Genomic DNA, 21,809 nt, shown 5'->3' with positions numbered 1-21,809 from the left:
GAAGTCGAAATCACATCGATTGGTCACTCTGAGGCATATCTACTATGGATTCACCAGGACCTGAGACTCAAGATTCGTCGGCGAAATTAAAGGTCGAAGATTTGCAGAAGAAACATGCCTCGTCAAGTGGGAATCTTGAACCCACCTCTTACTAGAGACTGAAATGTCCTCCCCGGGTCATATTTTACCTGTACACTCTTGAGGAAAGCTACATTATTATCACCATAATGACCGATGACGTCTTGATCCCAACTCGCATCGTTCATGAACTTGTACTGGTGATAATTGCCCGATCTGTGTGCAACCTGTTCTACCCTGTTGAGGATTGATCTAGCAGAAGAGTACGCTAGATCATCGGCCTTGACATCCGACCATGCTGTCAGATATTCTACCCATACTTGCGGTTCTTCGCTAAGCCCCAAGGAGTTTCCGCCTCGTAACTTTCCCTCTTTAACGACCCCTGTGGATATAGGCTGAAGATTGAACACGAAGGTTCCCGAATTAAGCTTGGAGATAGTCGCCACCTCTGGCGAATCGGTAGTAATATGAAGAAGCTCATTGTAGAGGGTGGCATTCAAAGCAAAGGTTGCAGTACGAAAGTCCCACCTCATTCATATGAGCGAAGGATGCAGGCATTAGAATCGGGCAAAACATACTTAAGTAGTTGACTTATATCCGATTCATTGGCACTAGCTATCAAGTCGGCATAGGTTCGAATGGCCGTATTATCCAACAAAACTGGAATGCCCTCAAAGGCGCTGAAAGCTGGAGGATTTTCGATTGGTTGGCTATATACCAAGGTCAAAATTATTCCGTAGCTCGAGTTTGTAATCGGTCCTTGTATCATCACATTGGCATCGGGATCCTGTATCGGTGCAGCCTGGTATCGCGCCAGCGCTGCGACTAATGCGGGGAATTGCTCATGTGCATAAAACTTGGTGCCACCCCATACACGTTGCAATGGATATGTTCTGAGAGTGAAGTGTAGGACAATCCCTACTACAATGAGCTACTTTCGTCTTGTACAGGGAATATAAGCCTTTACTTACCGAAATTGTTTCCACCCCCTTTCAATGCTCTGAAGAGATCGCTTGAACTTGATGCGTTTGCGTTGATAATAGTTCCATTGGCCAATATCACCTTTGCAGATCATGATTAGTACTTATTCGCATAACGTAGCGGCATGTTACAGTACTTCATAGTTGACTACATTGTCACATGCAAGCCCATACTTGTTTGATAGCCACGAAAGACCACCTATGATGACAGTTAGGACAAGCTGCTAATATTTTGCGTCGCGGTGAATACCTCCAAGTAGTAAACCACCAATGCCGATGTCTGCCATTCTTCCCCCAACTGCAGTCCGATTGTACATCTCCAGGACCTCGTATAGATGCTTCCATCGTGCCCCACTGCCAACCAGTACTGTTTGGTCACGAGGGCTGTATTTGATGGCGTCCACCCTCGATAGATCGATCAATACTCCGTCATTTATATTAGAAGCTTCGGGGACTACCATATGCCCCCCGCTCCGAATGGCAAATTGAACCTGCGCCTCTACAAGCTGGGGCAATAATTCTTTTAATGTCTCCGTATTTTGTACCCTGATAATGCAAGCCGGCTGTCGCCGCGCAACAGGTGACCTTTAGTTCGGCATTAGTATGAGTGTTGTCTTCACAGATGATACTAACCAATTACTGTTTTTGAGGATCTCATATTCTTCCTCATTTGGTACAGAAACATTAGCAGGATCACTGCCTTTCCAGGCCTCACAAAGACTTGTAGCAGGGACGTTCGATGTCCTCGTCGTAGCTACAAGGAGACCGCAGGAGGAGAACAAAAGCCAAATTCGCATTGTGGTAATAAGGATTCTGGTAAGTACGTATCGATGATTGATGATGTGTGAAAGATTGAACCTACGCGACCTTTGCCTATTTTTTCTTCTAGACACCGACCATGAACTTTTGTACTCACGCTTCCTGGACAATGTTATGGTTTCTTTAATTGCACACAGTGTTCGCTCGCCAGCGCACTTCTTAGTTTTTCACTAGGCAGACACAATACGAAAGTGTTAAGAAGTCAATTCTGACATCCTTGCTCATAGCCTCCAGATTCACGGCCCAAAAGACTTCAAATCTGGAAGCTGTACTCCGTCTTACAGGAGTGGAGACTGATAGAGCAGGTTCGGACATCTCAACACTACTGTGCCTCAATATATCTGTATTCGGGTGTACGCGACGTGCATATTTTATCCGGAATTCTCCGTTCTTGGTTCATTGTTCGTCCCGAAAATGGTTATTGCTGACAATAACGCGCAAACCGATATTGTCTTCCTAGTTTATATTATGGTCCTTCAATCACCCTTTCCCGTTGCTGATGTGATGCAATCGTCCTTCACATCAAGCAGGATTAAGAAGGTGATCGGGGATTGGATTACTGCGCGGCCCGTTGCTTGCATATACGTCGCATATTTATTTGCCACAAGGTCTCTCTGTGCTAGGAATATCTCGGACTGGCAAACTGACAATGGGAACAATCATCATCACAGGTGCAAATGGCTCGTTGGGTCTTGCAGCCGTTCATCAACTCTTTTCAACGCATCCCACAAGCTACGTCATTCTTACAGTTAGAGACGACTCCGACCAAGACAGCAACACGGAAAAGCTTCGAAAGATTGTCCGTGATCATTCTCAAGATGCACATGCATCTATCCGCAAACTTGACCTCTCCTCGCTCGCAGCTGTCCGTCAATTCACAGCAACGATCAACTCCGAGATTGCAACCAAGAAAATTCCACCTCTTGCGACCGTCATCTGCAACGCTATGAGCTGGACGATAAATGGTGGTATTAAATTGTCATTGGATGGTTACGAACAATCCATGGCTGTTAACCATATTGCTCATTTTGCGATGGTGCTGCAGCTTCTTGGATCGTTCGATCACGCAGAAGGACGAATTGTTTTCTTATCTAGCGATAGTCACCAGAAGTCAGCTTTGCAAAGATATCCTACCGTATTGCCTGCTGATCTTGAATATCTTACGCATCCTCTACCGGACAAAGAAGAAGAGGTCATCGACCGTGGATTTCAAAGATACGGTTTGTCGAAGCTGGTGATAGTGATGACGATGTTTGAAATGAATAGAAAACTCCGAAATGTAAGGAGATAAACCATATCCAATGAATGTAAGCTTATTCTTGGACAGAGCAAGGATTTGAAGGGTATATCGGCGCTTGCAGTGGATCCCGGTGCCCTCCTGGACTCTCGAGCGCTCAATAGCGCAGACATACCCCGGATGTGGTCCATCCAGGTATACATTGCAAACATATTCCAGCCTTTGCTTAGATGGCTGGACCCTAGTCTCCGAAGGTGTGCAGATGCGGCAAAGGACGTGATTGATTTAGCAGTTGGATCCCAATATGTGGGCCAAGATGGATACTATGTCATGGGCAAGAAGGCAGAAAGCTCCAATGCAAGTAGGGATGAAGGCATGCAGAGACTACTGTGGGAAAAGAGTCTAATGTGGTCTCGAATTGGTCAGGAAGACACGGTGTTGACTCTTTAGTACAATGACGCCCAGTAGGATAGGAGCACATGTTGACATTCTTCTTCCATCAACAAAGCCTACTTACCCAATCATCAAAATGACATTTGTTTATGATAAACTATTGTCTCTGCAACCGTTGTGGCAACTTTCGAGATTCGATACCTATGAATCTTGGCTTGCGTGTTATCCTGCTGGTGAGTATGGCTTCTTGTAAGGAGTGAAAAGTTTAGTAAAGGCTAACACCTCATGGAAGTCTGGGGCCTTTCTCTCGCTATCAATCATTATCAATTGGAGATATCTCAAGGAAATTTGCTCTTACTTGTCATATATAACTGGTGTTGCATGACAATAATTCATGCAGCATTCTGTACCTGGAAGTAAGTGCAGTCAGGTGTTCTTACAACTACTACTACCAAAGGCTGCAAAAGCGTCCTTCCATTGGGTCAAGGAAATTTTCTAGACTTGGTCGGAAAATAGACACTGAAATATCAGGCCACATGCTAATAGACCCACGTGTAGCGACATTGTCGATGCCAATATTGATAGGTTCGCTATTCGGACTGCATCGCGACCGTTGCCCTCTGGACGATATTCGGTTTTTACTGCGCGCTTATGGTTCATCGCACAAGTATTCCTTGCTAGCAGTGCTGTTCATGTTCTGCTCGGCATTGACTCCCTTTACATGGTACTTCCTTGCTTTGGGTTGGCATTTGTGTACCCTCTTTCAAAACAATACATACAATGGCCACAATTTGTCCTGGCCCCGACAGTAGGTTGGCCCATTTTTATCGGATGGATCTCTGTACAAACTAGAGTTGGAATACCGGAACGTCTGGATCTCTCGGTCTGTGTTCCAGCATTTCTATCATACGCTACCTGGACAATATATTACGACACTTGCTATGGCTTCCAAGACATTGCAGGAGATAAGGAATCTGGAGTTGGATCCTTGGCCCAATATCTGGGAATTCCGTTTATCAAACCATTCTTACTGGGAGTGAATGTAACATCATTACTTCTACTCGGTCTTGGCTGTGAGCGATCTGGTTGTTCTATGCTGTTCAAGTACTTGGGTATTGGATTTTGGGCATTGAGCGTGCCATACCAATTCTATCACCTCGATCTTCAAAAGCCGAGCTCGGGAGGGAGGATCTTTCTGTTCAACATCCGACTCGGGCTGTATATCACAATTGCTATCTTGGTTGATACTTTGCATCGATAGTTATTCAAAATTTTGAGGCAAGGTTCGAATGCGTTACGACCACTGAAGCGAACTCTGCTGCAAGGTGTTATATTGTTTATGGTTGTGTCACCGGCAATTTATAGAATAGCACCTTAATAGCCAGCGGCACGTTTGGGTACAATTAGGGTAAATTCATGACAGTTGGGTTGCGTCGCGGTGTACTTCTTGATGATCGCGAATAGTTTGCATGTCAAGATCATTGAAAGTATTCCCTTCTATCTATTGACAAGGGACGCGTAGAAATAAAACGGAAGGCCAACATGAAACAGAATAAATATCGATGAATTGTATGCATGACTTGGGCTGCTGCCTGCTGAAGGCCCTTTAATCCTTGGGAACAGAAGCAGACAATAAGAATCCATGGTTCTGAAGTGTCTGGAAAATCCCGGACGGATCGTAATGTTTCGCGACTCTCTGTAATTTCTGAATGCTGTCCTTTGAATACGTGCCTAATGGATCTTGATCTCGGGAGGCATCATTCATATATATGAAATCAAGGTTCGAGCCGTTGGTTTCACTGATTTCGACCCATTTCTCGCTGACGGCAATTGCGGCTTCTCTAACGATGTCATCATCAGCTGGGTCATCCCAATCGATAAGTGTTGTCCACCCTAGATCTCAACTATTAGCTTCGCAGGTGTTTGAGGTAGGTTACAAGAGACTGACACTGCTGGGTAGTAGGTTCTAGACCAAGTGCATTGCCGCCATTCTCTATTCCTTTATCAACCACGTTTTTCGGAACATGTTGAAGTACAAATGTCATGTTAGCACCCGTGGCCTCGCGTATTGTAGTGGCCTGATGCTTCCAGAACCGAAAGGTGGATTTATATAGGTCTGCGTCGACTCTGCTGCTGACGCCCCGATAATCGTGCCTGAAGAGACTTAGGAAGAACTTTGAACATTCGCGAGCTCGGCAAACAAACCTTGCAGGTTTTGACATATCAGCACTCGATATCTGGCTCAAATCCAAAACTGTACCTATAGTTGAGGGAACTGGTACAGCAAGAGGCTCAATATCGTAGATACCCTGAAACACTTTCGGCCTCTCCACGGGCTCAATGTAAACCAAGCCAACTATAACTGAAGTGAGAGTCGCGACCATGGCTATCGAGCCTTTAGTATCTGGTAATTTCTGCCACTCTGCAAATGCATCCAGTAATTCGGGTGCCTTTTCAGTGCTATAGACCATCATCTGGTACCAAATATTCTTTACCGGTACTGTACGGAGATTATATCGTGTCACGATACCTTTGTAGGCATATATTAGCGATAGCAATCAAAGATATACAATAGAGAATTAATATTTACCAAAGTTTGGCCCTCCACCTTTCAAAGCCCAGAAGAGGTCACTTTGCGATGAACGACTTGCAACAATGATGTTCCCATCTGCAAGGACAACCTGATAGGTATTAGATAGCATCTCGAAGAGCCTGGTGTACTGACCTCAATGCTCTCAATATTGTCGACTGCAAGCCCATACTCCCCAGTGAAGTAGGAAAGTCCCCCTGAAGGGCAGTCAGACAAGCTACTGCACAATGTACAAAATAGACAACGCACCTCCTAGCATCAGCCCACCAACGCCGACCTCAGGCACTCGACCTCCGATTACTGTTACATTATACCGATCCAGGAATTGATATACTTCACCCCAACGAGCGCCAGGTCCGATTCTTGCAATTCCGCGATCGCCACTGACGCTGATTTGATTCATGTCTTGAAGGTCGATCAAAATCCCTTTATCGATACTAGCCCAGCCTGGGTTGGGGGAATGGCCCCCGCTTCGAACCGCGAATCGTACTCTTAGGAAGGTGATTACTTTTAGGGCAAGTGATACTTGTGTGCTGTTTTGCACCCTAAGTACACATGTTGGAGACGTCCAGCAAGTTTGCGACCTTTTGGATTCTATTAGAATCAATGGCAAGATTTCGAATGAACAAATCACTCACCAACTACTCTTGACTAAATCTGCGATTAGAGATTCTTCAACCAAGGCTTTCGATCCAAAGATTACTTTGAATATTGAACAGCTTGCTTGTACTCGCGCGGCGAGAGTACGGCCATTGTGTTGTCTCTCAGTAGACGCAATATCAAGGTCGATGAGGTTTTCTAAAATGGCGATGACTTCTTTCTCCACATCAAACGAAATACTGAGAGAAGCCGCGAATACTCCAATGTCCAAAGTTCCAGATTGAACATCGTAAACGGGATGCGCTGCCGTCATTGCACCTATAACATGTTGTAGCAAAAGCAAGAGGAAGTAAAGATGCATAGCTTACTGACGGGACATAAGATAATGGTCAAAATTGTAGAGGACCTCTTCTATTCAAATAACACGCTTGGTGTAGTCTATCTCACCTACGCTACAAAGAAGTCCAGGCGTGACGCACGGATACAGGCCAAGCCACAATATGCTCTTCAGGAACGACTTGCTTGGTCTACTCTGACGATGGCGTTTCTTTTCAAGAACGGGTGTTGATAATGTACTTGCAAGTCAACATGGATACTGTAAACAGAACTATGTTATTTTTAGAAACGTGTGTGATAACCTTATCAAGTACTTCTCTACCATCATTCCTGTTTAGCATCATGCCTCCCTTATGTACATATAGTATGTAGCCTCTGTATCTCTACAAAGGACTTAATCCTTTATTTCCCGCATGCTAATTGTTTTCCGTGTATATTAGTTGGGGTCCAAATCCATGCAGTCAGCAACTGCATGCATGCAGTGATGATCTGTGCCACACGGAACGGTCCAGGATGCAATTTCATTGACAAACATGTCGTCCCGCACTTAGATATTAAATATGGTCCTGCACGTTCTTGCCGAAGTCCGTACTTTCTTGGCAACACACCAGTTCTACGAACCCTACCTTACGATAGATCTTTACACCAGCGGACATGATAGTCCTGGGGTCATAGGAGGGATGCTTTACATATAGCTTCTCCTGGAGTGTTTACTCTCTTATGATTGAGATCCATTCTCAAGTTCGACTCAGCAAATGCGATACTATGGATAGTAGCAATCTACTTCCCCCTCCAACTAGAATCAATGACGTACACAAACATTACGATGTAGCAGTTTCGGTCATTGTGATGATGATTCTGGCAACGGGAATATCGATAGGGCGTCTGATTATACGAAAGAACACCAGATCTTTCGGGAACGATGATTGGGCCATGATACCCGCACTGGTGAGTGGCTTCATCGTGCAATGTATGCGTCATGTATTCACTCCAGTCTACTAGCTACTATATGTCGGGCATAGCGTCATGATAGTATACTGTAACCTACGAGGAGGAACTGGGAAGCCCCTGTGGGAAATAACTATGCCGGAGTATGTAATTTGGTTCAAGGCAAGTTGTCAGATATGATGACGTGTTACGTGCGCCATTCAGAATGACGCTGACAAACAGTGGTAGGGAATCGTTGCTACTGCGTTCATCTATCCAGCCATGACAGCGGCAATTAGGGTCTCGATATTGTTGTTCTATCTGCGCATTTTTGGGAAGACCCAGTCTATCATTAAATGGGTCATCTGGGCATGCCTTGCATTGACAGCAGTATATGTCGCCGTGTTTTCCATCATCCCAGGACTGATATGCACCCCTTTGTCCGCTACATGGCACATTCTTACCAGGAAAGATCACTGTAAAAGTGATCAGATGTACTACGATTATAACGTTGCGTTGTATAGTGCAAGTCTTGGGATGGACATCTTGCTGCTTATTATCCCTATCTATCCAGTCATGGGTCTACGTATGCCGCTGAGACGGCGTCTTGGTGCTTTGTTTATCTTCGCTCTGGGTACCTCGTAAGCTTCGCTCAATGTTCTTTTCGTATACTATCGAGACTGATTTAGTCACTAGGGCATGTGTCGCGGCATCATATAAGCTTGCAGTGTGGGTTACCCAATGGCAAAGAACAGGCAACATTGATCCCAGCTGTAAGTTCATGAAGTATTTATGAAAGTGAGTTACTGATTGTTGAAGGGTTCAAAACTCAAATGAGTCGAGTGATACCGCCACAATGGGACAGCTTTGGTTACACTTTCTGGCTTCCATCTCAGGTCGAGCCAACGGTAGCTATTATTGGCTCTGCACTCCCTGCTTATCGGCAACACTTATTTCATCTGTACCAACGCATTTCTTCAGAGGTCAGGTCATTTTCAATGGGGAAGTCGTCATATAGTATGGACGTTTCGAACGATAATAGTTCAACTTTTGAGTTCAATGATCGGACAGGCCGATTACCATAACCCTACCAATATTGTTCGAATCGGGGCTCGGGGCTTGAATGAAGTGTTATGTAACAAGATTTTCTCTGGAATAATATAAATCAAGAAGCTTCCACATCACGAATAGATTGATCGGCACCAATCTAAAGAGTTTACTCGCCTTACATTACTCCTGATCGATGTTTCGATAACTCTCATCATCGTAGATTCGGAAATGATCTTTCTACCGTGATATATGTCTACAATGATCATATTTAGGAAAACACAAGAATCTCACCTGCCAGATAGGTCTTTCTACTACCGATAACGCAGATTGTACAATGTACTGAGACACACAGACTATCTATCTTGAGATCTACCTGTACGTAAACAGCTCTAGTGAACGCTTGTAATCTCTGGAAGACCCGAGTTAAGGAAATCTTCCTTATGGTTGTATGATCGTAGAAGATCAATATCGTCGAAATTCAGAGCAGCAAGCGTTGAAGGTTTGCGAATCGGCAGACTTAATGTTAGGCTACAACGTATATATTGTCGCGTATAGACGCCTCTGTAGTAGGGAGCATCACAGGTACGACCCGCAATTGGTGAATGGGTAGGAAAAGTAGATAATTGACTCTGTCGATAGGCCTCGGAAGGCAGGTAGATGATGCCTTAATCTCTCTCAGCAGCCCTAATCGATCTATCTATGCCCTGCCTAGTACCTTCCCCCATACACGTGATCCCGGAATAGTCTCCCCTATCCTGCTACACTACAATATTGAAAAGACCTTTATTCTACAACTACGAGTTTTGTCCCTGCTGATATGCCAACTCTTCTTTTGTTGATACTCGACCCAAGGCATTGTTACGGTGTGGAAAACGACCGAATTGTCGAATTGCCTCTTCATGGTCTTTACATATTCTGCGTAGTGTATTTTCAAAGTCTTCCAATTGTGTCTTTCTCTGGTGAAGTACGATTTGGCAATACACAAAGTCCGTATCATTCTGGTCGCCCGGATCATTCATGAACGACCAAATTTTCTGGAACATTTTTACATGCTCTTCTTTTACCATTATTTGCATCTCCAAAGTCTCTGAGTGCTCTAGTGGCATGTAAAACCAGAATCGATATGCCAGTCTGTTCCGCACCAGAGGCTGCTCTGGAATGCCATGCTCGATGGCTTTTAGTGCAACATACAAGGCCAGATTATCAAATACATTAAATGCAATGCATGCGTCCTTTTCTCGAAAGCAGTTTCGTGGAATTTGGTCGAGAAGGATAATAAGGCTCATCCAGTGCAAGGATGTAGATGGATTTGCCGCACATAAGATATCTCTTCCGCTGATGCTGAGAGACTTGAGACACATGAGTTGTGAGCCAAATTTGGCACTGCCGTTGAATTTTAATCAGCATCGTGCAGAGCAGTGAAACAAGCAACGAGAGGGGCCAATACTTACATGCATGCACTATCATATGCATTGCTTTGAGTAAACCATGGGATTGCGTCTTTAACGTCAGGGACAATTATATGATCGGCATCAACGATATGTGAGAACCAGAAGCGATGTACATCCTCTAGAAGCTGATGCGTTACTATGTCCTTTAAGGATAAGTCAGGCATGATGATAGAAGACTTATTGAGCTTGAGTTGAGGCAGAATTGTTATTCTTAAATATAACAGAGCTGTTGAAATTGAAACTAGGATTCCAGACTGGATTAAGATCTAAATGGATAAGCAATATTGCTAAGCTATCAGTACTGATTTTTATGTCCAAGGTTTTGTCCGAACCGGACCATTTATTACCTACTCGGGTTGATTTTGGTCCTTCAGGCTTTACATGGTAGAAGGGTGTTCGCCACCTCCTTTTGCTATAAAAACAAACGACACGTATGCATTGGTCCGAAAGCTTGCTGCAGTAGGAAAGATTACTTACACGACTACGACGATTAATAGTAAGACTTTTCTTGGATTAGAATTTACAGACTGTTACGGAGCGGAGTAAACAACATCGAAATGTACAACAAGAAAATTCAACGTGTAAGCTACGGCAAACTCGCATTCCCTTGGAGACTCCTGACAAATGTTGGAAAAGCTATTGCAGGACTTCTGTCAAGCTTAGTGATCAGTAGCCTTGGCGGAGAATGTGTCCTGAAACAGTTTAGCAGCAGTGGCAGCGATGCCATTCTTTTTCCGGTTCTAATCTAGTTGCGGGGAATTACTCCGCCAAGATAAAAAGCAGCCTACGGGGTAAGATCACATCTTTTCATTTTTAGTCTTCAAGCAGCCGTTCATATGTATCAATGATGAGAACCCGGGAATCAAACGTGTGTCAGACATGTCGACAACGGAGATTAGGCGTAAGCAATACCATATCTGAGCCCAAAACGGTTATTGTAGTAGCTCATATAAGCAGTGTGATGGCAAGCTGCCAGCTTGTTCCCAATGCTCGTTCAGAAGTCTTCAGTGTCCTGGTTACCTTAAGCCACTCATTTTTCGTACCCCAGTCGTGGCGCTACATTCACAAGCTGAAGAGAGCACAAAAGAATTCAACGGATCACAGCTAGACAGGCCGAGACAGCTTAACAATTCACTTCCTCCGAATTTGACGTGGCCCCTGAGCGATGTTATCTCGCTTTGCGTCCAGAATCTTTTACCTACAAGTCCATTGTTTCTCCAGGACGCTTCGACGTCTCAGATGTGTTGCTCATGGATAGAGACTCTCCCTGCGCTAATCAGTAATGACCACGGGGTTGACGACTTCCTTGCGCCAGGCATAAAGGCACTTGGACAATCGATTCTTGCTCGGAGTGAAAGCGGATGGGCTCCAGTATCATCTGCACTAGAGGTGCAGTTATCATCGATGCGTGCAATTAAAAGAGCTCTTGAAACAAGCATAACCCCTCTCTGCAACCGATTAGTAGCTGCAACCATGTGCTTGCTCATGTCTGAGGTAGAAACGGTCCCGAAAGGAATCTCAGAGACTTTGCTGATACCCAGAGTAGATTGTTCTCTCTAAGTTTCCCCCGAACTTTTCAATCCATGTCAAGGGCATGTCGGATCTAATCTACCATTGCGGACCAAAACATTATTCTATTGGTTCCTCACAAAGACTTTTTGTTGCATTAAGGCCAATTCTTGTGAGTAATTATGATCCCTTAGACCGATTACATGTTAGAGGTTGCCGCTAGAACATTGTAGGTTACCAACGCAATAATGAATCGGCAATCCACCTTCCTGGCCATGAAGGAGTGGGACGATGTCCCTTTTCAAGATATACGAGCGAAGCCTTTCCAGGTACTCATAAGCGAGGCCAGTCATATTCCGGCCATTCTTGAGAAAATTGACGGCCTCAATTACAATAACCCAACCTCTGCAAATGCTATGGCAAAAGGTCTTGGTCTAAACCTTATCCACATCATGCACCGCCTGAATCAATGGTATTCTCATTTGCAGGAGGTAATTGGATACCCCTTGTGCTGGGAAACTGTGTCTGTCAATGGTGAGGCCTTGACTTGGTTTGCAGACCTCATAATGGCCACAAGTCTGATCCACTTTTGGGCTTTCTGGATCATCTGTGCCATCGAACTTCGGAAACTAGAGAAAGGCTTCCCATTCTTAAAGGAAGCAATCATGCATACATGTGCTCAGTATCTGGTAGACAGTCACTCTGTAACGGCAATTTTTCAAGTAGGAACTTCCATCCTACAAAGTATGGACTTTTTTTCGCAGGATGCAATGAACTTCGTTGGCATTGCAGAGTTTTCTTTCCCTTTCCATATTGCGATTATTAGTCTAAGCTCTCTTGAAGGAGAATATAAGACGCTGTCTTCTCAAGTAATAGAAACAGCGCTGGAAAGGAGCGTAGGTGCTAGGTTCAAGGAAATTCGGTTCTTGTATATGCGGAAGCAGTAATCGTAAATACAGATATGAAAACATCGGAACTCTTATAACACTGGCTTCCAGCAGTCACGTCTCTCTGACGATATATGCTCCACACAGTGATCGGTCTTGCTATTGCGAATTTTATCATTGAGATGGAAGTGCCATGCTAAAAGAAATGTCAATGTCTTGTGTTGGAAATTGAACCTCCAGGAGATGCATTTAACAACTCTATGCCCCATAGACACAACATTGACTTCCATAACTCTCCGCCTATAGTTCGAAACATAAACAGCTACCTATCAGATAACATGGACTAAACTATCAACGACGTGCAGCAAAAGTAGGTTGTCATCGAATGGTACACATACAATGGAATGGACGTGAGGAGAGTTTCCATGATCGTTTTGCGAACCATGATCGAGAGCCTCGCCCGAATGCTTGCATTGTCTTCCCAACGCTCACAATTTGGCGCCTTACTTTAAGTGGCTATTTTACAGACCCAGCAGCTGCACGCTTCGGAACAGTTTATCGTTGTTGGCCTGTTCCAAAATGGCAATAATGGCAGCAGCACCAAAAACATTCATACCACTATATGGGGTGTTGAGGAACCGCACTCCAGTTCTAGCTCTTGAATTAGGGTTTCAATCTTGCAACTGTGCTTCCAGAATCTCTTTTCTCGTTGATAGCTTCTGGCTGGTTATACAAGACAATCTGCCCAAACATTATTTTCTTTTCTTAGCTAGATAGCGTCTTATCGACAGAATTACCTCGTTGTACACGGGAACCTTGTACTTCTGGCTTTGCGCGGTCCAGAGTGTTCAACCACGTGGCACGGGCCAGCATGGGCGTGGCCCGGATGCCAGAAATCCTCTTTCTACATCCAGATGTAGTGGCCGGTGAGAGAAGAGTTACTGCAAACTGTGACGCGCTGCATGGTATACATAGCTTGGGAATAGTACTTCTAGAAATCGGAACCCGAACCCTGCTTGAGAAATGATATGCTAATAAAGCGGACTTGCCGGCAAATTAGAAATCAACTCAGTCCATCTATAAGGACTCGATAGATGTAATCTACAGTAACGTGTATCGAAGGTAGTTTTGACGGTCTGCAAAGCTTACAAGGCACCTCTGAGCACGACTTCAACCTAAATCTCTTGAGAACCTCCAATCAGGAGGCAATCTCCATTCCGGAGTCCTCATATATATTTCTAGTTATACCGACAATGAGTAGATATGTAATTTTTAGAGAATATAAATGTTTGAATTATGTCAAGTGAAATTTTCACTGGACGTAATTCTAAATCTAATATGGAACCTGGATGCTTTCTATATCGTTAAGCCTTATTTGAATAGAACTTGCCATCATCCTTAGCAGCTGATAGTCGGCAGAAACACGAGGCCCCAATGGCAACATCAGATGTGGCCACTGCGATATCACGCTGGATCCGGATCGTATGGGCCTGGTCATGCTTCTTATTCTTAACTAAGCACTCGTATAAACCATGCAACCCCCATACATTATTCAGGCGTGCCTTTCGCCGGGAATGGCTTGCACTAAAACCCAGATCCTCCATGTAAAGTGCTTCTGCCTCTTCAGAACGGCCTTGTTCAAGAAGCAATGCGGCCAAAGCATGCCGAATAGGTTGCATCCATAGTGGTGGGTCAGCATATGGGAGTTTATCCTCGAGCTCAATGCCATGACGGAGAGCAGTAAAGGCCTCAGTGTGGTTTCCTGCACGATACTCCAATTCTCCTTCAAGCATGGCAGATGCGACAGCTAGAATGGATGATGCAGAGGCATTTGGACCGTACTTACGGTCTTCAGGGACGATATTGCGAGCTTCTTCAAAGGCATCTCTGGCGACACGAGCTTCCTCAACTCGTCCGAGTACTGCCAGGGCGATGCCTCGTGCATACTTGATAGTGGCTGTTGTAACGCAGAGCAGTTCTTGGTTGTCTGGCAATGCAAGCTCTAAAACTTCCTGCCAACGCCCAAAACGGATCAGTACATGTGGCAATGTCACCAACTGCCACTCGGTCCAATCAACCATACGTGGCGTTCTAATCGACATGAATTCTTCTGTGAGAATCTGGGGCAAGCGCCTCGCAGCGTAGAGACCATCTTCGCATCGACCAGACATCATGGCAGCGTATGCCAGGGCGTGGATGTTGTGTGATCGATAAACAGTGTACAGGAGAGACTCCACTTTAACGTTGGCAAAATACTTGTCGTCAGAGAATATAGCGTCGTAGTTGGAATCAACGGAGCGACGATAATCTCCACATGCAACGTCGATGTGAGTTGCCATATGTTGCATGTGAGAGCCATCTGGGACAATGCGTCTGAGTCGATCCGCCGCGGTGAGGGCCGCCTCAGGAAACGGTGACATTTCCATCATATGGATGTACAGATGACAAAGGCCTGGATGATTACGTCCACTGGGCAATGTCAATGCCTTCTCCATTGCCACTCTTGCCTCAACCACATCGGGGGCTGTAGGAACCCCAGTATCCAGATCCCAGAGCGCACGAGGACGAACGCACATAACGGCGTCAGCAAATAGAGTAGCGACGTCTGGATCATCGCTATAGTCTTGATATACCGAGCGCATGGCCTTGGCATAAGCCTCGTTGAATGACCCCATATCTTTAGGAATCATATTCTCACTTGAAGGGAATCGAGTAGCAACTGCCGCGACAAGTGCTCTCTCCAGAGGACTAGCATTCAGAATGGCTTCTTCAGGAAGGTCCAGAACACGCAGTGCTTTTGCAACAGTCCTTTCACGATCGTCTGGTGTGAACATGCCCCAGGATTTATTGTAGTTGGGGCCGGCAGCATAGGCGACGCCCCAATAGGGCATTAAAAACTTCCTATCAAGGTCAATCGCACGCCAAAAGCAGTCCAAGGCCGCTTCGTGGTTGAACGAATAACACCAAACGAGGCCTCGGTCGAACCACATCTGGGCGTCTTGAGATGTTGAAGTTGCTACTCGATGATATGCTCCTAAGTTGTAATACTGAGCGTTGCTCTTTGATTCGAAATTGTTGCTGTTCAAGTCAGCGACAATCGTGCTAAGTCATGGTAACGATAAGGATGTACTTCATGGTGAATTGCTACTAGAATATCTAATAGTTACTTTCCTGCTCGCTCAGACAATGACTGGAAGTAGAATTTCTTTTTCAAGGCAGCAAGTAGTGGTTGCCTCGTGAGTCTTGCAATCTTGAATATCTGAAGTCGTCCAGGGAGAAGCATCATTTCCAACTCCTTCACTAACCCATTCATTTGTAAAGCTTGGTAATGGCATATTCTTTCAAGACAAGTCTAGAAGACGCTACTCTGTAGGACGGAATGGTGCTAGCGACTAATATGGATACATAAATCGCCAAGGTTCCGTATTTGGTATGACTAAAACTTAGTGTATGTGAACAGTCCGATCCCGTACCGGCTTCATGGAATTCTTCTGTTCCGTTAATTCAAGTATGGATTTGTAACAATCTTTTACTATTTGTGATCAAGGTGAGTTCGCAGCTGTACTACGGTAACATACGCGTAAGAAGATTACCAATGTCATTTCACGTCTTATCGTTTGTTGTTTGTTTAAAAGTCATATTGCAGAACCAGTGAACCTTCCGTCTTCATTCTTCTATCTCCTTTCGGTCGTCTCTTGGAAGCAGAGATACTTACGGCTCCATTTCCGACAACCATCACAGAAAAGATTCCGTCACTGTCAAAGATATCGTTGTTTTCGACATTGAAAACATGTCGAAAGTCATCAAGAATGTCGCGCTTGCAGGTGTGAGTTTACCACTGCCGGAAAAACTGAGAGATCAACCCTTGACGTGACACAGGCAACTGGTAGTCTTGGCTCTATTGTCCTAGCTAGCCTTGTCAACGACAGCGAATTCAATGTTACTGTCATTGCTCGCAAGGACGGTCAGTCAGTCCCCAAGGGCGTGTCAATCAAGATCGTCGACACGGACTCTGTCGACGCCATCACCGAAGCACTCCGTGGCCAAGATGCTCTTATCGATGCAACATCTGGTCCGGACTCTACGCTTGGTATGCGATTCATTGATGCCGCAGCTGCTGCAGGCGTATACCGTGTCATTCCAGGCGAGTTCAGCGCCGATGTCCAGAGCGCTGAAGCTCGCTCTCCACTGGTTTTCCACGGAAAAAATATGGCTTTTGAGCACCTGAAGAAGCTATCTGCTGAGGGCAAGATTACGTATACAACCATTTCCAATGCAGCCTTCCTAGACTGGAACCTGCGTACTGGCTTCATCAATATCGACATTCACAACAAGAAAGTTCAGTACCTAAATGACGGCACTGACGTATTTCCGTGGACACATCTTTCGTCCGTCGGCACTGCAGTGGTCAATGCGCTTGCGAAACCCCAGGAAACAGAGAATCGGGCTTGCTACATTTCAAACATTAGAAAGAGTCAGAAGCAGATGGTTGACCTCGCCAAGGATAGCCTAGGGGCTGATGGCTGGGATGAATCGACTATTGATGCGGAGAAAGCACTAAAAGCTGCAGCAGAGAGTATGCTTTCCGGTACCATCAACATGCAGGTTATCGGAGATATGATTCGGTGGTCGTGTACAGTCTACTCCCCTCGCTGGGAGCAGCAGGATGATAATAAGTTGTTGGGCGTAAGGAACCTGACTGATGATGAGGTGATGAAGTTGATCAAGGAAATTGCTGCAGAGAAGAAGTAGAGATCATGGAAAGACGTCCATATCATTATCTAGCTTTATAGTAGAGCAGATAGACATTACTCAACCCTAACCTGGATTACTGCAAGTCTCTCTATTTACTAGTCTTCGAGTAATTTTTCCCTTCGGATTCGATTCCACCATGATAAGTTCATATGTATCCTACGTTGATTGAACGGGTTCCATCTTCATTGTCTGCATGAAGACTTGAAGTGCCAATTCAGGTTGATACCAGTGAACAGCGTGACCTGCGTCGTAGACTCTCAAGAAGGACAGATTCTTTTGTGATTTGTATGTGCCTGCTTCCTTTCCCTTTATTGTGTATGGCATTAATGCTTTGTTGGTAAACTCATATTGACCGGGGTACTGAATCAGGTCGGCTACATCCAAGTTTCCAAACCAATTACATTTCCAGCTGATTTGACATTTCAGTAACGTTGGGCGCAACACATGCATCAACGGAGAGACTTACTCTGCATCGCCAGACCAGATCAGGGTAGTTACGCCGGCTGACACAACTTCGCTTAGGGTGCTGAGAAAGGACCGCTGGACTAGAAAACAGTTCGTAAGCACAGCTCGCCGTATGCAGATGAAGAGCTTACTGTCTCCAGTGGCAGAAAAATTGTAAAACACATCTACTGAGAAAGATTCGAAAGGAATTTGTGCTCCAAGTTTTGCCATAACTTCTGGGCTCTTTAAGTAGCGATCGTTTTGAGAATTAAGTGGTCCAGCTTCATCGAAGCCTTCTCGAACATCGTAAGAGTTAAAGTAGACGCTCTGGTATATAGGGTCCTCTATCAGTGTATAGCATGTGGTGTTAGCATTTACGCAGTCTGCATCAGTTCCACTGATTGAGCATTGCTCAAGAGCTGGAACGCATGTAGTCATAGCCGCACCCATCAAAGCATCATATTGCTTCCTTTGAATGAGAGGCCTATACGTGTTAATGTAGGAGAATGTGACGTAAGACGGTATCTGAACCGCTGCATCAAACCACCCATTATTGATACCCAGTGCTACAAGATTAATGGGCTCGCCAGTGTTAGCTTCGTTTTGGTCCAAAATGTGCTTTGCAAATTGCGGACCAAAGTGCCCACCGTAGGATTCTGTAAAGATTCCAAAATCTCGCGACTTGTATTTTGGAAATGATGAATAGAAGGCTTGTATGAACTTCCACACGAAGGGAGCAGCATTCACGGTGGAATTAATGCTGACGTTCCCATAGGAAAACCCCGCGCCAATAGGCTGATCGATGTACAGCATATTGGCGTAGTTGTTTAGACTGAAAGTATTGTTTATCGGCGTTGTTCGGGATGAATTGCCTTCGAATTTACACGGGCCATGGATTAGCGCTGAAGCTGTGCTAGAGACTCTGAATAAGGCGAAAGGACATTCAAATTAGCATAACCTGTCGCACGCGACTTTGAATTACTGATCCGAGGGAAAGCTGTCTTACCCAGGGCCCCCTCCAAACCAGGCTGCAAGCGGTGCAGTTGATGGGTTCTGCCGTGCTTCGAAGAACCTTTCCACACATTAGCACGCTGCCTAAGTGATGAACAATGGCTCAGCCCACCAAAACCACATCTTAATGTCTTTACCAACAGATATGTACCCCGAATGTTGATTAACTCCCGGAGTGGTCTCACAGATTCCAGAGTTGCTGACGAACTGAAGTTTTGAGCCTGTTGCTGTGTGTTCGAAACCATGGTACGAAATTCCATTGCGTTTGAAAGAATATCGTTTGTTACTCTGTGTAGTTGGAGCAGTGAGAGCAATAACAGGCCATGTCAAAGACATAGCCAGTAAAGAGGCAAAGACAAGCATAATAATAGGAGGACTGGCTTGGTAAGTGTCGGAATGCCATGACGGCAATGGACAGAAGGCTCTATATACCGACACAGGAGAACTTGGTCCCTACTTCATAGAATCACCAATAGGTGATTTCTAGATAATACAAGGATTGTATCGTTTTTTCTTCCTCTGCATACAAGCTTTCATCTCTTTGAAACAGTTATGTACCCTCTATACCTCGTGCCAGGTGCTGGCGTGCTTCGCTTTCAAAATCCAATACTGCAACTAAAGATTTCATGCTCCATTCTTTGCGCAATAGTTCATCTCTATGTTTAATTAAAAGTGTAAAACATCTTAGCATAAGATTCAATTGAATATACAGACATGCCTAAATGCTTTGGCTACCCAAATGGAGAAGTATATTCCGCCAAGACCTCTCTTGGCAGAAAAGATTCCAAAGTCTTTCAACCGTGTGCCAGTGTGAATTGGAGCAAGAGATACGATTTCCACAGCTTTCTAATCAAATCTATGTAAACTGCTTACGCGTCCTATTTACGTATCCGACACAGGCGTCATAATGGTTCATTGCCCCCTGTCTTCTTTTCTTAGACAAGATGCTATGATGATCATTATTGTAGGTATTTCCAAAGTGATTACAAATTCGGCCTTATCTCAACGTCGCAGATACCGAAATCTTTCTTTTCAGGGAAGCTAGAGGTGTTTATCGCATAGCTAGTTGAATCTTTGCTGTTGTAGATTAAATAACAAGAGACGAGCAGAATAATCAGTACAGGCATTACAAGTTCGCTTAGTATTGCAATAATAGGCCCAGGCACTTTTATTTCCAAGACAGGAAATTTCGCATAGTAACATCTGCGCCGAAAAAGGTTTTCTAGACATCGTATCTGTTTCTATAAAGGTATACATTGATTTAATAGCAGTTGGTCTGTAGCAAAGTTCTATAGGTAGAGAATATTTTAGACTTCTGAATACCATTATACAAACACGGGTGTGATCCGAGGGTAATATGTTGGCTGCACGCGAATTCATGTCTAGCTGTTTCAATAATTCCAGGAAGATCCTTACCAGCCAGTACCCATTTTCGTCCGCTGAATTATTGCCAGTATTTGTTAGTAATATTTTGATGATCAGGGTATCGGAACGGATGCTGTGATGCATCCGATATCCGATATTCTGTTCCGGCGGTCGTTCTAGACCACCTGTAGACTTCCACAGGCAACCGTAGACTGCAACTACAAAGAAACACTCTACTAAAGTTATATACAACCTAAGGTTACGTTAAAAGCCTGCAACAACTATACGAAAAGGAAACTGTATTTTAACATTCTTGGATTCGTTGCTTTTTATACTGCTCAGTTCTATGACAATTGCTAGAGACACTTACCATGCTCTCTATAGGTGTACTCATTCTACCTCCCGTCCAACTCATGGATCTTTCTCCAATTGAGCTCTTCTCTATGATGTCCAAAGATTATATTCGAGCAAACAATCTACCCCAGACGTTGATTGACGCCGCGATTCCAGCAAAAGACATCAAGATACATTACATTTCGTCCATCGGCCCCAATTCTACAGCAGGAACAATTCCCAACCTCCAGATATCCATAACCGCCGCCATAGACGATCCCAAAGTTGCTCCTGGGAAGTTGGATATCCTTTTCATCCCGGGCACAGATCCAAATCAACGCCCGGAAGAAGCAGTTCTAGAGTATGTGCGTTCACAGGAGCAAAGTGGAGCAACTATTCTGGCCTTTTGTACTGGCGTATTTGTACTGGCTTATTCTGGTGTGCTTGACAATAAAGACGCAACTGGCCCACGTAGCATGCTGGACCATATGAGGACGAGTTTCCCGAAAGTGAGGTGGCAGGAAAAGCGTTACATGAACAATGATAAGATTTGGACATCCGGTATTTTTCTAAAAACAAACATTATTGCATCTACATAGGAATAACTTTTGTTAGGCCAGATTACAAATGGTGTGGACATGGCAGCAGAGTACATAAGTCAACAGTGGCCAGGGCAACTCTCTACAGCTGTAATCAATCTGGCAGACATTGTAATTAGACCTGCAGAGTACAGCTGCCTAATTTGAAATATAGAGGCCATTTCTCTGTTGATTCCTCTGCAATTGGTTGTCTAGGTGCCAAATGTATACTCTAAGCAAGGACCAGACAATTAATCAGAATACTGGGTTGTCCTGAATGACACACGGTATAACTATCATACGTAATAATTGTGCTCAGCCAAGCTACCTGTCTCTGGATGAGTGGCTGGCTATAAATAATTATAAAATTGACTCACATAGAGGCTCTTCTGGCTAATTACTTTGTTCAGGTGAAGATCCCACATGTGCCTTCTAATTGCTCCAATTGCGCCAATTACGATACCTA

General features: G+C 44.6%; 11 protein-coding genes across 11 annotated transcripts; 6 read left to right on the top strand and 5 right to left on the bottom strand.

Annotated features, from left to right (window-relative positions):
* Positions 1–122: 122 nt before the first annotated feature.
* Positions 123–1,933, bottom strand: BU24DRAFT_494436 (putative FAD-binding oxidoreductase; the record flags this gene model as incomplete). The annotated part of the gene is made up of 6 exons (XM_033534050.1): positions 1,692–1,933; positions 1,309–1,643; positions 1,196–1,257; positions 1,050–1,140; positions 657–996; positions 123–606 (listed from the first exon to the last, which is right to left on the bottom strand). The coding sequence occupies exons 1-6, from the start codon at positions 1,853–1,855 to the stop codon at positions 123–125; spliced, it is 1,476 nt and encodes a 491-aa protein (XP_033380754.1). The 5' UTR covers positions 1,856–1,933.
* Positions 1,934–2,444: 511 nt separating this feature from the next.
* BU24DRAFT_442905 (NAD(P)-binding protein) lies at positions 2,445–3,627 on the top strand. Its single transcript, XM_033530559.1, has 2 exons — positions 2,445–3,156; positions 3,205–3,627. The coding sequence occupies exons 1-2, from the start codon at positions 2,527–2,529 to the stop codon at positions 3,562–3,564; spliced, it is 990 nt and encodes a 329-aa protein (XP_033380753.1). The 5' UTR covers positions 2,445–2,526; the 3' UTR covers positions 3,565–3,627.
* BU24DRAFT_484066 (uncharacterized protein) lies at positions 3,369–4,768 on the top strand (the record flags this gene model as incomplete). Its single annotated transcript, XM_033533322.1, has 3 exons — positions 3,369–3,740; positions 3,800–3,923; positions 4,066–4,768. Exons 1-3 carry the CDS (start codon positions 3,569–3,571, stop codon positions 4,766–4,768), a joined length of 999 nt encoding a protein of 332 aa, XP_033380752.1. The 5' UTR covers positions 3,369–3,568.
* A 345-nt stretch (positions 4,769–5,113) lies between these two features.
* BU24DRAFT_484062 (FAD-binding domain-containing protein) lies at positions 5,114–6,680 on the bottom strand (the record flags this gene model as incomplete). Its single annotated transcript, XM_033533321.1, has 6 exons — positions 5,114–5,400; positions 5,456–5,670; positions 5,713–6,037; positions 6,098–6,188; positions 6,233–6,294; positions 6,347–6,680. Coding segments are annotated over 6 exons (1,314 nt in total), but the record flags the coding sequence as incomplete, so codon positions are not given.
* A 1,118-nt stretch (positions 6,681–7,798) lies between these two features.
* Positions 7,799–9,045, top strand: BU24DRAFT_484056 (uncharacterized protein; the record flags this gene model as incomplete). The annotated part of the gene is made up of 4 exons (XM_033533320.1): positions 7,799–7,981; positions 8,210–8,601; positions 8,657–8,733; positions 8,780–9,045. The coding sequence occupies 4 exons, from the start codon at positions 7,799–7,801 to the stop codon at positions 9,043–9,045; spliced, it is 918 nt and encodes a 305-aa protein (XP_033380750.1).
* Positions 9,046–9,804: 759 nt separating this feature from the next.
* On the bottom strand, positions 9,805–10,625 carry BU24DRAFT_352224 (DUF924-domain-containing protein; the record flags this gene model as incomplete). Its single annotated transcript, XM_033523721.1, has 2 exons — positions 9,805–10,393; positions 10,462–10,625. 2 exons carry the CDS (start codon positions 10,623–10,625, stop codon positions 9,805–9,807), a joined length of 753 nt encoding a protein of 250 aa, XP_033380749.1.
* Positions 10,626–11,340: 715 nt separating this feature from the next.
* Positions 11,341–12,927, top strand: BU24DRAFT_484054 (uncharacterized protein; the record flags this gene model as incomplete). Its single annotated transcript, XM_033533319.1, has 4 exons — positions 11,341–11,362; positions 11,531–11,955; positions 12,008–12,142; positions 12,204–12,927. 4 exons carry the CDS (start codon positions 11,341–11,343, stop codon positions 12,915–12,917), a joined length of 1,296 nt encoding a protein of 431 aa, XP_033380748.1. The 3' UTR covers positions 12,918–12,927.
* Positions 12,928–14,221: 1,294 nt separating this feature from the next.
* On the bottom strand, positions 14,222–16,192 carry BU24DRAFT_434917 (uncharacterized protein; the record flags this gene model as incomplete). The annotated part of the gene is made up of 2 exons (XM_033530058.1): positions 14,222–15,916; positions 16,163–16,192. 2 exons carry the CDS (start codon positions 16,190–16,192, stop codon positions 14,222–14,224), a joined length of 1,725 nt encoding a protein of 574 aa, XP_033380747.1.
* A 455-nt stretch (positions 16,193–16,647) lies between these two features.
* BU24DRAFT_484053 (isoflavone reductase family protein-like protein CipA) lies at positions 16,648–17,609 on the top strand (the record flags this gene model as incomplete). The annotated part of the gene is made up of 2 exons (XM_033533318.1): positions 16,648–16,683; positions 16,737–17,609. The coding sequence occupies 2 exons, from the start codon at positions 16,648–16,650 to the stop codon at positions 17,607–17,609; spliced, it is 909 nt and encodes a 302-aa protein (XP_033380746.1).
* Positions 17,610–17,768: 159 nt separating this feature from the next.
* Positions 17,769–19,403, bottom strand: BU24DRAFT_434915 (putative carboxypeptidase S1; the record flags this gene model as incomplete). The annotated part of the gene is made up of 5 exons (XM_033530057.1): positions 17,769–18,021; positions 18,079–18,157; positions 18,209–18,969; positions 19,063–19,128; positions 19,180–19,403. 5 exons carry the CDS (start codon positions 19,401–19,403, stop codon positions 17,769–17,771), a joined length of 1,383 nt encoding a protein of 460 aa, XP_033380745.1.
* A 1,400-nt stretch (positions 19,404–20,803) lies between these two features.
* BU24DRAFT_352322 (DJ-1/PfpI family protein) lies at positions 20,804–21,511 on the top strand (the record flags this gene model as incomplete). Its single annotated transcript, XM_033523726.1, has 2 exons — positions 20,804–21,326; positions 21,381–21,511. The coding sequence occupies 2 exons, from the start codon at positions 20,804–20,806 to the stop codon at positions 21,509–21,511; spliced, it is 654 nt and encodes a 217-aa protein (XP_033380744.1).
* Between the last annotated feature and the right edge of the window lie 298 nt (positions 21,512–21,809).

The sequence above is a fragment of the Aaosphaeria arxii genome, assembly GCF_010015735.1.
Source record: "Aaosphaeria arxii CBS 175.79 unplaced genomic scaffold BU24scaffold_7, whole genome shotgun sequence".
Lineage (NCBI taxonomy): Eukaryota > Fungi > Ascomycota > Dothideomycetes > Pleosporales > Aaosphaeria > Aaosphaeria arxii.
The sequence above is the reverse complement of the archived record's forward strand: the minus strand, read 5'-3'. Positions and strand labels throughout refer to the sequence as shown.

Coding starts and splice junctions, on each gene's coding strand:
- BU24DRAFT_442905 (XM_033530559.1), top strand. CDS start 2,527: ATGGGAACAATCATCATCACAGGTGCAAATGGCTCGTTGGGTCTTGCA. Junction 3,157..3,204: donor TGAATAGAAAACTCCGAAAT/GTAAGGAGATAA, acceptor ATTCTTGGACAG/AGCAAGGATTTGAAGGGTAT.